Source organism: Phoca vitulina, unplaced genomic scaffold (genome assembly GCF_004348235.1).
Source record: "Phoca vitulina isolate PV1807 unplaced genomic scaffold, GSC_HSeal_1.0 scaffold30, whole genome shotgun sequence".
NCBI lineage: Eukaryota > Metazoa > Chordata > Mammalia > Carnivora > Phocidae > Phoca > Phoca vitulina.
The window spans coordinates 2016786-2030982 of NW_022589733.1; the positions used below are offsets into that span (position 1 = coordinate 2016786).

Consider the following 14197-nt stretch of genomic DNA (forward strand, 5'->3'; position numbering starts at 1 on the left):
GAGTCATCTATTCTACTTTATTTTGTTTCCAAGGAGAACGTATGCAGGGGTTTTTTTAATTAATTTTAAAAATAAAATTTATGGAGGCAATAGGACTCCTCACGTGAGCAGCTACTTCCAAGTGGGCCATTCTGTCTTACGTTCATGAGGCTGTTTGGGGGAAATTGGCCTTGCACGCAGCAGGTGCTCAGGACAGAGACACAGGAAAAGGAACCAGGGCAGGCCTCAGTGCAGAAAGTCTCTTTGGCAAGGCAGGTAAGTGCACTGGTTCAGAGCCTAGACCCTGCAGCCAGGCTCTGCTGCTTTCCAATCCCATGACCTTGTATACGGTTCCTACTCCTTCGGTGCCTCAGTTTCTACCTCTGTGACCACAGGAACAATAACAGAAACTACCTCATAAGAGGGTTGTCAGAAGACTGACTGAGCTAATGAGGTAAAGTCTTGGGGACAATGTCTGGCTAAGTGGAAGTTAATAATTACTACGATGACTCTCCTAAGATAAACAGGGGGAAGGGCTGCCACAGATCTCAACTTCAGTCAAATGCAGGACAACAGGGAGTCCCCATGCTCAAGGCCTAAGAGAAATCAGCAATACAATTTAACACTTCTGAACTACTGTCCCTTTTCTATGTGCTTTATATGTACTAACTCATTTAATCCTATGAGACAACAATCCTGTAAGGCTGGTCTTATTATTCCACAGCTTCAGAGACTGAACAAGTTGCCTCAGGTTACAGGACTAATAAAATAGTGAATAATAAGGGTAATGATGATAACAAATATCTTATGTTGGCTACCAGTTGAGTTTAGAGAAGCATCCACTTGATGGCAGTGCTTAATTTAGCAGACATTTTTTCGGACATCTGCCCTGTGTAATTCAAATGTCAGCATTTTGAGGGATAGAGTGGTGAATCTGAAAGGGTTTGTGTCTTTGAAGGGGGCTCATGTTAGTGGGGCAGCCAGATTTGCGCTTGGTGGGGACTGGGGGTGGATGGTGGGGTTTGGCGATATTGTCATGAAGGAGAGGACATCCATGAAGGATGAGTGGGATTATAAAAGGGCAGGGCGTGGGGGTGATGTGAGCAACGTTGCCAGGAGGTGGAAAGGCCTGGGGACTGAAGGTTAGCCTAGCCTGGCTGAAGGGACAAAGCCAACCTAGGGCTGGAGGAGGGGAGATGGGAGGAGGCAAGGTTGGACAGTTGCTGATGCCAGATCACCAAGGGGTCTAGCTTGAGGGTAAGGGGTCAGAGCAGTGCTGCCTTTTCCAAAAATTTAAATGTCTGTTTCAATATAAAAGTCATTCATGCTCCTCAAGGCAACTGGTAAGCAATAGAAGACTAGGGAACGTGAAATTAAATGTACGAAATTCCAATACTCCCACGACCCTGGGTCATAAGTTGGAGCATCTTTTTCCAATCTCTGTCAACATTTGTCTGTTTGTGTTACGTTGCAGGAGGAGCAAGAGCAGGGAACTGATAGCCCCAGAACAATCACCAAGCAGCTCTAAGGACTCCTCTTTTGCAGATAAGAATTAACCCTCAGAGAGGTGATCTACGATTGCTTTTCCCTTGACTTCCCTGAGCTATCCCATCCATCCATACCCTCCTCCCCAGGCTGACTGAGGGGATGCGCTCTCCAACGTGCTTCTACTGAGGGTTTGTGTCTTTTTGTTCATGGCTATATCCCCCAGGGCCTAGCGCAGGGTCTGGCTCAGAGTAGGCCTCAGTAAGTATGTGTTGAATGAATGAATCAATCTTATCCAAAGCCTCTGAATGCAAGTGGCATCTCCCTCAGTTACTGTTGACCTGCTCTTATGTCCTCAGAGGCAACTGTTGATGATTATCCACACACACCCTAAGAATTATTTCCTTTCTCTCCTAACTCCCTTTCCTCCCTCCCTCAGCCCCCAGGGCAGGGATGTCTGGAGGAAGGCTAAGCAAGTGTGGCCTCCAATATAGTCCCAGGCACCTACCTCTCCAGTGGTGATGTGTGTTAGAGACTTAAATTGCATTAGCTTCTCAAAGGCAAAGGAGAAAACAGCAGAACGAAACCTGATGCCTGTGCGCTGGTTTAAAACCCAGCATGAGCACAAACTCAGAGACTTCAAGCATTCCGTGAAAAAGAGGGCAAAGCAGAGTCCCACCCCATAGGCAATATTCCCTGATGGCGCTTCAGAATATTCCAGGATCTTTGGTATAACCAGCATCTAGAAGGAAGCAGGAATTTGGATTACTCAGTGCTCCAGTTTTCTTCTGGAGAGACTTGCACCTGTCCCATGTCTAGGCTACATGGTCAAAGTACCCTACCCTCTGTAGGCCAACTGGTGAGCATGTGACCCCAGCTGGGACAATGAGACTTACTCTCTGCGGTCAGATTCTTGGGCCGAGGACCTGGAGGACAGGAAATCAAGTTGATTCATCTTAACTATGGTACATGGAGGAGACCGCTAGTTCCTGCCACCTACATTCCCAGAGCTGCTCAGCCACTTCTCAAAGCAGCTAGCTTGTACTGAGTCAGGATATGTTCTAGGAGCATTATATATTTATCTCATTAAAATTCACTCTGAGAGGCAGGTAATGTCATGCTCTCCATTTTTGTACATGAGGGTTTCCATGAGGTCTACCACTAAGTGTGTCACGGGGTTCCTTGAAGAAGCTAAGGTAAACAAATTGCTCAAAGTCACCCAGCAATTAAGTGGCCAAGGTTTGAACCCAAGCAATAGCTGCAGAGCTCACCCTCCTAACTAGTACTAGCTCTACTACCTCCAAAAGGTCTTCATCTTCTGAGTGTAGCTGAGAGACAAACAATCCCCAGCTCCAGGCAGGGACTTGGACGTGCTAACCTCTAAAGCCTGGAGTCCCCCAAACCTCATGAAGCCAGCCACTTACTGGGCCTAACACGGCCGAGGCAGAGAAGAGGCAGCCCAGAAACATATCGAAGAGAGCCCTTGTTCTTTGAAATCTCATCATCACTCGAAGCACTGAAGCTTTTTCAATCCCATGTCTTGAGACTTCTTCTTCCCAAAGGAGGCAGAGCCTTCAAAAGAGGAAAACTGAGCCAGTGAACTCTCTTTGCATAGAGTATCTCAAGTCAATCCCAGACATATTTCATCTACAAATGCTTCAGTACGTATCTCTTCCATACAAGGCCTTTTAAAAAAACTACAGTGACATACAGTGACATACAGTGAATACAATAGTATTCGTTAATGACTATTAATTATTAAAAACTATTAATTGACATATATTAATGTAACATATTAATTACATATTTAATAAAAAATTCCTTGATGGCATTTAATACCCGGGGTGTATTCGAATTTCTCTAATTACGTCAAAAACATGTTTTTATGATTCATTTGCCCAAGTCAAGATCCAAATGAGGTCCACACATTGCATTTAAATGACAAATCTGATAGGCTTCTTGTGTCTCATTTTAACCTGTAACAGCTTCCCCTTCTCTGCATTTTCTGCCATTTGTTGAAGAAACTGCATCATTTATTCCATAGAATTTCCCACATTCCGGATTTGTGTTGTCTAACATAACCTTCTGTGCCCTGTATTTTCTATTAAATTCCAAGCTAGATCTGGAGGCATAGTGAAACTCAGAATTCAGGTCAGCTGGCAAAAATACTTAACAGGCGATGCAGTGTATTTCTTTTGCATAACATCAGAAGACACAGCGTCTGGTGTCCTGTTATTAGTAATGTTCAAGGTGTCAGTGAGTTAAAGTGTATCAGCCTGACTCATTCACTGCCATTCATTCCCCATCACTGATGACCATTGCCTAGATCCACTTCCATTAGGGCTGGCAAAATGGGGATTTCTAATTCTAGCATTCTTTCTGTATTTAGTAGCTTGAATTTTTCTATTAAAAAACAAAAACCTCTCAGGGCACCTGGGTGGCTCAAAAAGTTAAGCATCCGACTCTTAATCTCAGCTCAGGTCTTGATCCCAGAGCTGCGAGTTCAGGCCCTGTGTTGGGCTCCACGCTAGGTGTGGAGGCTACTTAAAAAATAAATAAGTAAAAAAGATAACTTTCCCTCATCGACTATTTCATTACCCTGAAACACAGTGAACTGAGGAAATAACCTAAGACTTTAATGTCACTCTTTCTTTTTACACAAATTAAGATTCATAAAACCCAAAACTCTGACCTCCAAAAAGTGCCTCCATTTATTTCAAAGTCCCCCAAAGGGTGCCCCAATGTTGGGTCACCTAATTAAAAGTGTGCCCTTATTTTGCCAATCTATGCTAACGATGCCAGGCTGTTTATGTTACATCAGCAAAACAGGAACACCAAAAACATTTCTTTGGGGAAAAAAATTGAAAAACAGTATTTCAAAAAAGCATTAAAGAAGTTATCATGACAGGAATTAAGAATTTTGTTGACTCACTTATCCTTCTTTTTTATTTTGTATTATTTTGGTGCAGGAGCAGGTAACTAGAAAATAATCATTCTCTTAATCTGGCCCTGGATGCTTCCCAAGTATCCACGATGCGGTCTGTCAGCGGCAATCACCATGTTGGCATCTGCCCTTTTACTTCCTGGCTCCTGCTACACCTTGTTTGGTTCCACTGTCTGGAAAGCAATTATCACGGCCCATGATGAGAACATCAAGGACTATGCCAAGAGACTCCAGGACTCCCTGAAGCTTCCACTCCTCACAGAGCAGGAGCATGGCGGGCCGCCCCTCGTGCCCAGGGCCTGAGAGCAGCACAGCTCATCAATGTTCTCGAACAGCTCTATCAGCTTCTGGTTCTCATCTTCTGTCACCAGGTCTCTCATGGCAGGCAGTTCTTGCCCTTTCTACTCCTTACTCCTGCAGCCATGGACACTCATGCCCAGCTTAAAGCCAGAAAGGAACAAACAACATGAGAATTTTCCTGTCCTACATTTCCTCACCTGCCATCAAAACCCCAGGCTGCTTCTTCCTTCCTGAGTTATAAAACAACTGCCCCATGCCATGCCCATTGGTGTGAGCCAGATAACTTGCAGGGGGTGGGGGCGGTAGTCTGGGCCCTAGGTCAATAAAGCAAAAATGTCTCCATGACACCCATATGTGTTAGAGGATTTTATTGCTAGTGGGCAGTATTACTCAGGTCAAACCATGGGGCCACCTCTTCTTGTTCCAGCTCTACCTCCACATATAACCTAATCCACAGAGACAAAAAGCTCTAGAGTAGGTTCTACTTTGACTAAACAAATCCAAGTGTCCCACAGCCTGCCCTCAGCTCACCTAGCAACCATATCAATTTCTGGCCATGATTACCAGATTCAGAAGACTTGCTTTCAGACTTGCCTTCCTCCCTTCATTAGCTATATAACTCTGAGAACATCATTTTACTTCTCTTAGTCCTCAATCTCTTCATGTGTAAAACGGGGAAAATAGCATATGCCCTGTTTACTTGTGATGGCCAAAGGAGGTGATGGATGGGGAAATGCTCTGTAACTATAGAACGATGAACACTATGGAGAATGATGATAGTAATACTGAAGATGATGGTGGTGATAATGTTGACTCTGCCACTGGGCTAATGACCGTGGTGGTGACGGTAATGGCTGGCAGTTTGTCGGCAAATCCTCATGGAAGTCAAAGCAGTTCTTCTGAGGGGCTAGGGAAGATGCACCCCAGAATTCTGCCTGTTTAATGGGGAACACAGAGAAAGAAGCCTCTCTAAAGGTGGGAATGCATGGATCATTATTTTTTCAAATAAATGTCCCAAAGTGGCGTGATGATAAAAGTATTGGTAGACAGACATGGTGAGTTATAGAATAAAAACAGCAGAATCAGTGCACTGAAAGTGAATAGACATAAATCAGGAAACCCTGTACTCACAATGTTTAAAGAACAACCAAACATCTAACTGGTTGCCTATTATGCACCGGGCATTTTTCCATGTGCTTTAAACTGAATTCATCATCTCTTTTGGCTCTTACAACAATCCTATGAAGGACCACGAGATCAATTTTATGATCCACTATTTTATGCATAAGGACGTAGGGTCTCTGTAAGGGTAAGTGACTTGCCTGACATCATAGCTGGTAAGCAGTGAGGTTCAGACCAATATCCGGCATGATGCAAGAGGTAGGTGCTCCCTGAAAACTTTTTTTTTTCTTTTACTGAATAATTCTGAGAAGCAGTGGGTCAACGTTGAACCAGCTTTTGTTTTCTCAGTGCCCTCAGTACGCTAATTTGCTTTGTAAACTAATCTCTGAGACCTGGCAATAATATGCCACGTTTCTCAAACTCCCTTGACCAAGGAATTCTCTTTTCAGGGAAGTTCTTATGGGACAACCATTTACTGGAACATATTTGGGAAATGCCATTCTCTACCTGGCGTCTCTCATGAAGTAGGTGGAGGTAGGAACATGAGCACAAAACATTTGAAATCACTTATTCATTCCCCACTCCCCACTTCATCCTCATATTACCTTGTGAAGTAGGTGGTACAGGAAACTCAATCACACAACTAGTTAGTGATGACTTAAGGGTTCAGAGACTAGTCCCTTAACCCCAAATTTAATGATGAGTGACACAGATAACTGCCTGATCCAGAAGAAAAAGCAAAATGAACAAGAAGCAATAATTTCTAACTTTCTCGGGGTCCTGGATCCTTAGGCAAATCTGATAAAAGATATGAATCCTTGCTCCAGACAAAAGTCTCTAGCCCAAATGTATAAAATATGTATGCCATTTCAGGGGGTTCATGAACTACAGTGAGGCCTCTTGATACCAAGGAAGAGCTGATATTCTTTGGTTGTCTAAAGATGGGCCCTCCCTGCTACTCTCCAGAATCTCTGGTCACCAATCCTGCAGGACAGGATCTCTAACCAATCCAGTGGCTTGCCCAATATGACTTTACCTTTTAGCATTTTTGTCTGAGGCATCATGTACTGACAGCTGGGGGATGGCGTTCTCATCCAAGCGTTTCTGTAAACCTAGGGTCATGAGTGGGGTCAGCCATGACAATGTGAGGTATGAGAACAGGCCAGCATCATCCAGGGGTTGTGGGGCAGGAAACCTAGCAGAGAAGTCATAGGTCATATAGTTGCTCTTATTTTTTTTTTTAAGATTTTATTTATTTATTTGAGAGAGAGAGCAAACACGTGAGAGAGAGAGCATGTGAGATAGAGAGCACGAGCAGGGGGAGGGGCAGAGGGAGAGGGAGAATCAGACTCCCTGCTGAGTGTGGAGCCTGACCTGAGGCTCCGGGCTTGATCCCAGAATCCTGGGATCATGACCTGAGCCGAAGGCAGACATTCGACCCCCTGAGCCACCCAGGTGCCCCTGTAGTTGCCCTGATGATATAGGCTCTAAAGACAGAAAATTAAGCCAAGAGCAAGATTTTGCAGGGATAAATTATATATTATGTAAAAACCACAGTGTGGTCATCTGGATATACAAAACAGTATGTTGTTTTTTTTTTCCCATTACTCTATTATGTGTGATAATTAAAAAACAGAAACAACAAAAACACCCATCAATAGGGGAATGACTTAAAAAGAAAGAAAAGAAGTAGGGTATGTGGAAAACAATGCATAAGTGTCCAAAAATAGACTCGATCTGTATGTAGAATATGGAAAGAGCTCTAAGCATAGTAAGCAAGAAAAAAAAGGCTACTTGCAGGTCAAGAAATTCAGTATATTTTGACATATAAAAAAAGGAAGAGATGAGAGAAGGCAAACAAAACTATATATAAAGTCAACCACTATTAATAATTATATATACACATTTACATATGTATATACACATTTATGTATTTATAATATGTATACACATTTATGTATTTATAAATGTATATATACATTTATATATTTATGTATTATATGTATATGTGCATTTATGTTTTTCTATGTACACATTTTTATCAAATTCTTAATAGTGGTTGACTTTGACAAAGGGATTAGAATTGGTAAAAGTACAGGAAAAGAGATTCTCACTGTTTCACATTTTCTATATTTTGCTTATGTAATTTTCATAAAAACAATAAAAATGGAATAAAAAGTAGTAAGAATGATAAGGTCATATCCCTGGAAATGATTCACAAATACAGAAATAATAATTGGATGAGGGTGTTGGCATTGTGTGTAATTTCTACTCTTTTTTCAAAGTTGCCTTTAATAAGCTGTGTGTTTCGATCTGAAGAAAATTCCATTAAAAAGAAGACTTGGGGAGAAAGATGAGAAGACAAAAATGCCAAACGCATGGGATGTTTTTGTTTCGTTTTGGACTATGGGCTCTTCTCCACTGGGTGGCCCTTCCCCTCCTCACTGTCCATCGCCCCCCCCCCCCAAGCTGTGCCTTCTGGACAAGGCTGGAGAGAGAAGGGACTGAAGGGAGGATGGGGATCTGTACCAGGTATCACCAGATATGTGGGGCCATGTGTGATTGCAGGGAAAGGGCAAGAGTCTGTGAGCTGGTGCCGCCACGCCAAAGGCCTGAGAGGAGCAGCGTGTTTCTCTAGATGAGGCGACCCAGGCCCACTAAGTACCCAGGTTCTTTGTTCTCAGTGGAGATGACAGCAATCCTGTGGGAACAATGTAGCTAGTAGTGAGGGGACCTCAAGTTTTTTAAAAATAGGAAAACAACGGCAGTTTCTTTGATAGATAAAATCTTAGCAAACATGAGAGAGAGAAGAGAGGATTGTACATACAAAATGGAGTCCTGGTGACAAAATGCTGAAGAATCAGCCTAGAGGAATGTTAAGGTCCTGTCCATGCATGATGAATAAATGAGTTATGTGCAGGCCCCCAAGAGCAAGACTGTATGAGTCCCAAAGACATTGGAGGATGGTTGTTTTCAACTATGCTTTACTGGACAAGGATACATTGAATTTCTTTAACTCTTAAGTTTAAGGGTAACACCATAGGGCATTTGGGCCCTTTTAACAATCCTCATTTCTCTTAGAATGAAGACCAACATACTGAACGTGCCCTGTGGAGACTTGCATCCCTCTGCAGTCTCATCTCATGCCACATCCCTTATCACACATGACTCCAGTGACACTGGCCTCCTCAGTTCCTGGACACGTCATGTTGCATTCTTTCCACCTCAAGATGGGGTCTTGGCACATGCTGGTCCCTCTGCCCAGATCATTCTTCCTTTACTCTGGTCTAGTAGATTCTTGTTTATCTTCCAGGGCACAGCTTAAGTACCAAGAACCTACCAAGCTGTCACTGTTCCATTGTCCCTCAGCACCCCCACACTTCTTCATAATACCTTCAAGGAGCTTATAACCATGTTTAGGTTAGGAGTCTACTTGCTTGTTGTCTTTTCCCCCAATGTGTGGTCCATGATGGGCAAGGATCATGTCTGTCTTGCTTACTGCTGTTCCCCTGAGGTCTAGCACAGTGCCTGGCACATGTAGGTGCTCAATGAATCCTTGTTGGATGGATGAATGAATGAATGACCGAACGAGTGAGTGAATGAGCTGACTCTGCCTCCCTGATGTGCCTCAGGCTGCTCTGGAGGTATTTGGCTGTGGTGGGTGACATGACTGTGTGGAGACATGTGGAGACATCTCTGGGAAGGGTGTAGGTGTTAGGGTCTGAGGAACATTGCCCTGAAGGCTACTGCCCCTCGCCTCCCCCTCAGAACTCACTTTGGCTTGGGATGGAAGGGAATCATCGTTCTCCAGGCAGCATTGTATTTCCCCCAAGGGAGGACTGTCGCCATCCCTGGTGCCTCAGGCTTCCTCATCTGCTGGCTCCAGGGGCCGTCTCCTAGAGCATAAGTATTCTTGGGAAAGAAAAACCAAAAGAAATCAGCTTCCCGACCAATCTCATAAATACTATTCTGGAGTGTTAGACCAGCCACCCAAGGACAATGGACCTTCCTACATCCAGCTTCCTAAAGAAAGGCTGCTAGAGTCAGACAGAGAAAGACGAACACTGTATGATCTCACTTGTATGTGGAACCTAAACACAACAATAATGAAGTGCTCAGAGAACGGATTGGGGGTTGGCAGAGGTGGGGGTGGGGTTTGGGCAAAATGGGCAAAGGGGGTCAAAAGTTACAAACTTCCAGTTAAAAAATAAATGTCGTGGGAACTGAACATCATCATCATCATCGTCGTCATCATCATCATAAAATGAAATTTAAAAAATTTAAAAAATAAAATAAATATCATGGGGCTGTAATGTACAGCATGGTGACTACAGTTAAAACACTGCATTGTAGGTTTGAAAGCTGTTTAAAGTAGATCTTAAAATTTCCCATCACAAGAAAAAAGATTATAATTATATGAGGTGGTGGCTGTTATGCAGTAATAACTCTTTCACACTATATACAAATATTGGATCATTATGTCGTACACCTGAAACTAATATGTTTTATGTCAATTATATCTCAATTAAAAAATAAATAAAAGAAAGGTTGCTGGGTAGAGAATAAGCAGTGGGCCAAGACTCAGGACAACTGGGTCCCAGCCTTGGTTCTGCCTACATTCACGGGGTGACTCTGGGCAGGCCAACCCACTTCCCCAGGTTTTAATCTGTGATACGCACTTTACACAAGAATAAAGGGAGCTATAGTCACCCACGGAATGTGAGACCAAGTCACCCTCTGAGGGTAAACTTAGTAAAAAGAAATCAAGAAGTAAGAATGTAACCCCCCAAAGTTATATGTGACCCTTTTGATAAAGTGGGAAACAACTAAAATTTTTTTAAAATATTATCTTTAGGACTTCATATAGAATAAATAATACTATCTTAAAAGCATAGTAAGGGATTGATGAGAAAAGATTCAGGAGAGTGATTACTTCAGGTAGGGATGCTGGGGAGTGAAGTGGGGGGGTGTCTAATAGCTGGATGTGATTGTCAAGGTTCAAGCTGGTGAGTTGATGATGGGTTTATAGCTATAAGTAAATACATAGATAAATAGGTAATAGATGATAGGTAGATAGATAGACAAGGAAGGTATGTCATGACCAAGGATTATGATTCATCTACTTGCAGAAGCTTGAGATCTATTAAAAGAAGTCAAGGTTGAATAATATGGGACAAAATTTTCTAATCTAATTTGTGAACATTGAGAATACCCTGTCAATTCAGTTTCCTGGTATTTTAATGCAAAGTAGACCTACTTACGTAGCTAAGCCCTGAAATCATGTCATTGCTCATGTCCATGCCGAGATTCCCAAGGCCACCAGAAGATCTGGGGACCCAGTATATACTCCTCCTGGTCATTTTCAGCTTTCTTGCCAATCCTTCGTTTCCCCGAATCAGAGAATCTGAAAAGGCAGCAGGTAAGAGCAGCTTAGATTCAACCCTAAGCAGTCAGGAGAGGGGGACATCCCCCTGCAGGGAGCGGGCCAGGGTCACGCAGGAGACTGGGCCACTGTCCCAGTTGCTGCTCTTCCCTCTGCCTGGGATGGGCTTGCCTCCCTCTTTTTAAACATCTACTTGGGCCTCAGCTCAAGATCACTTGGGGAAAACTTTTCTAACCACCCAATCTCAACCCCATAACCTTGGGCCAGGCCTACTCATAAAACCATGCTACTTCTCTTATCCCATTTTGTAATTATATATTTGTGTAAATCATTATTTGTTTAGAGTTCATTTCCTGCTCTAAATAGAGAGCCTCATAAGGACAGGGACATGTCTGTTTTGCTCACTATTGAATCCATGGAGCCTGGGACAGTGCTAGGAAGATAACAGGTGCTCAATAAATAAATAATAAATGGATGGATAAATACATAAAAGAAATGCAATTTTACTATTAACTCTGATTCTTAGCTTTCACAGACTCAGAGAGTAGAGCTGGACACAATTTAAGAAACTTAAATAACCCAAGGTATTTTTAAAATATATTAAAATGCTTTTTATTTTTGCCTTTCTGAATATGTGATTCACGCCCAGAATATCCATGTGCCTGGGTTAGGAGAGGGGATGGTAATTAGGAATATTTCTGAGAGAATGGAAAAGGAGAGTATATAACAGGGCCAGCATCATGGGGTATGACCACTGCCTCCCAGAGCCTTGTATTCAGAAAGGTCCAGGCTTGGTTAAGGCCCTGCTGTCACCATTTTGAAATGCTTAATAATTTTGAACAAGGAGCCCACATTTTCATTTTGCACTGGGCCCTGCAAATTAGGTAATCGGTCCTGGTATTCAAATGTAGCTCTTGACGTTCAAATATTAGATTGTGCTTCAAGTAAATAGACTTGCAGACTAACCAGTCTTGGGAGAAGAACGCGTTTCCTCCCATCCCACTTCCTTTCAGCAAATCACATGGTTGCGACTGGTGGACTCCGTTTCTGGAATTCTGCTATAGAGCATGCCAGACAGATTCCCCAGCCAGGGCATCAGGCCACAAGGTTTACTTGCCATGCGATGGTAGAAGTGAAAGCAGAATAAGTCAATCCGAGAAAGACAAATACCATTATGATTTCACTCATATGTGGAATTTAAGAAACAAAACAGATCGACATAGGGGAAGGGAAGGAAAAATAAAATAAGAAGAAAACAGAGAAGAAGGCAAACCATAAGAGACTCTTAACTCTAGGAAACAGAGGGTTGCTGGAGGGGTGGTGGGAGGGGGGAATGGGGTAACTGGGTGATGGGCATTAAGGAGGAAACTTGATGTAATGGGCACTGGGTGTTGCATACACCTGATGAATCACTGAATTCTACCTCTGAAACTAATTATACGGTATATATTAATTAAATTGAATTTAAATAAAAATTAAAAAAAGAAGTGAATCTGTCAGGGATGGTGGAGAAGAAGAAAGAGAGAGAATGTCACACACTCTTTAAGACTCTGGGAAGAAACGAGGTTTCTGGCTGCTATGAATCAGTCTAGGACACAGACACATTAAAGTAAAATTGGCATAACTCAACAGAAGTCCTTGGCGCCAGCACCACAGTGTACTGCAGTACAGTTTATTCACTACACAAAGGTTTCCAGTGGAGAGAACGGCAGGGGCAGAGGCGGAAGCCAACAAATTCTAGATTGCAAGTCATGGACTTGGCAAGCGGCTGCATCACTGGTGTGCTGAGAGATGTTTGTATCTGTAACTAACCTAGTGTTGCAATTGGTGGTTGAGTGTAGTTCCAACAAGAATGCTACTTGACATTTGGCTTTACCTTAATAACTAAGAGGAAAATGAAACATCAAAGATGTCTGTGGTTGGATCTTCACTCATCTGTCAGTGACCTGAATAGTCTGTCAATACTGAAACAGTACTTCCTCATTTTTCTTGTGCTCTTCACAACGTAATGGTTTTAGGCACCACACACTTGTAGATTTAATCTGCATTATTAACATTTCCTGCATTTATTTCTTTAGCCTAGATAATCAACAAAATAATAAAACAGCCCTGCTTTATAAGCTTTTTAAATTTTTTTGTGTGTGTGGTGTAAATATTCCCACCGCGGCTGATTTCAAGCTACCCACGTGACCACTGAATATGAAGGTGCGAAGAGAGACATAGTGATACACCATTCTACAGTATTTCCACCCTACAGATGCAATAGAGATAAATAATTTCAAAATGTAAATAACAGTAAAATGCAGTAAAATAACTAGGAAAGTTTTCAATTAGCAATAATCGCGCCTCGGATACACCTCATTGGCTACAATACTGCCACTGCGCAAAGCTGCAGTAAAATAACTAGGAAGTGGTACATTTTGAGTATTACCTTTGTCTTTGATATGATATATTTAATTGCAAGTTTATATAATTTAATTTTAATAATGTTTGTGTTTAACGACTGGGCTCTCAGAATTCCTCAAATGTGACGGTTTGTTCTCCTGAGCCAGTATGAACAGGCTCCAGCAGACCACTGCTGATCCATCTGGAAAACATGGTGCCTTTTTCTAAATCCTTCTCCCACCAGAGACAGCTTTTTCTAATTCCCTCCTCAGTTAGGGCTGGCTGTACCTGGGGGTTAGCTTTCCTGGCTCCCTTGGTGTAGAGGGGAACAAGAAGTAGCTGAAAGTCTAGGTGAGGGCCTTGCTGAGGGGGCCTAGTGGGCCAACCACACTGCAAATAAATGAGAGTCACGGAAAGGTCTTGGGAGTGGAGTATGGGGCTCACAGAGGCCTGGCATCCCTGGGAACACCGCCAGGCCACAAGCAAGCCAAAATGCATCAGTACAGACCCTCCAATGACAGCAGGGCAGGCAGTGACCAGGTGGACAAAAGACATTGCTTGGAAAAGCCAAGGAGCAGAGGACACTGTGCCTGGGACCC

The 14197-nt window shown here is 42.9% G+C and overlaps 1 protein-coding gene and 1 pseudogene across 3 annotated transcripts in view; both read right to left on the minus strand.

Annotated features, from left to right (window-relative positions):
- Positions 1-11190, minus strand: part of ABCC11 (ATP binding cassette subfamily C member 11) — a 53638-nt gene extending 42448 nt beyond the window's left edge. For all 3 annotated transcript variants that reach the window (XM_032424306.1, XM_032424304.1, XM_032424305.1), the window contains exons 1-5: positions 11092-11190; positions 9606-9742; positions 6867-7025; positions 2889-3036; positions 1973-2206 (exon numbers count right to left, since the gene is read on the minus strand). In XM_032424306.1, coding sequence (XP_032280197.1) covers positions 1973-2206; positions 2889-3036; positions 6867-7025; positions 9606-9742; positions 11092-11190 — 777 coding nt within the window. The remainder of the gene's footprint in view (positions 1-1972; positions 2207-2888; positions 3037-6866; positions 7026-9605; positions 9743-11091) is intronic.
- A 2264-nt stretch (positions 11191-13454) lies between these two features.
- Positions 13455-13604, minus strand: LOC116644779 (annotated as a pseudogene).
- Between the last annotated feature and the right edge of the window lie 593 nt (positions 13605-14197).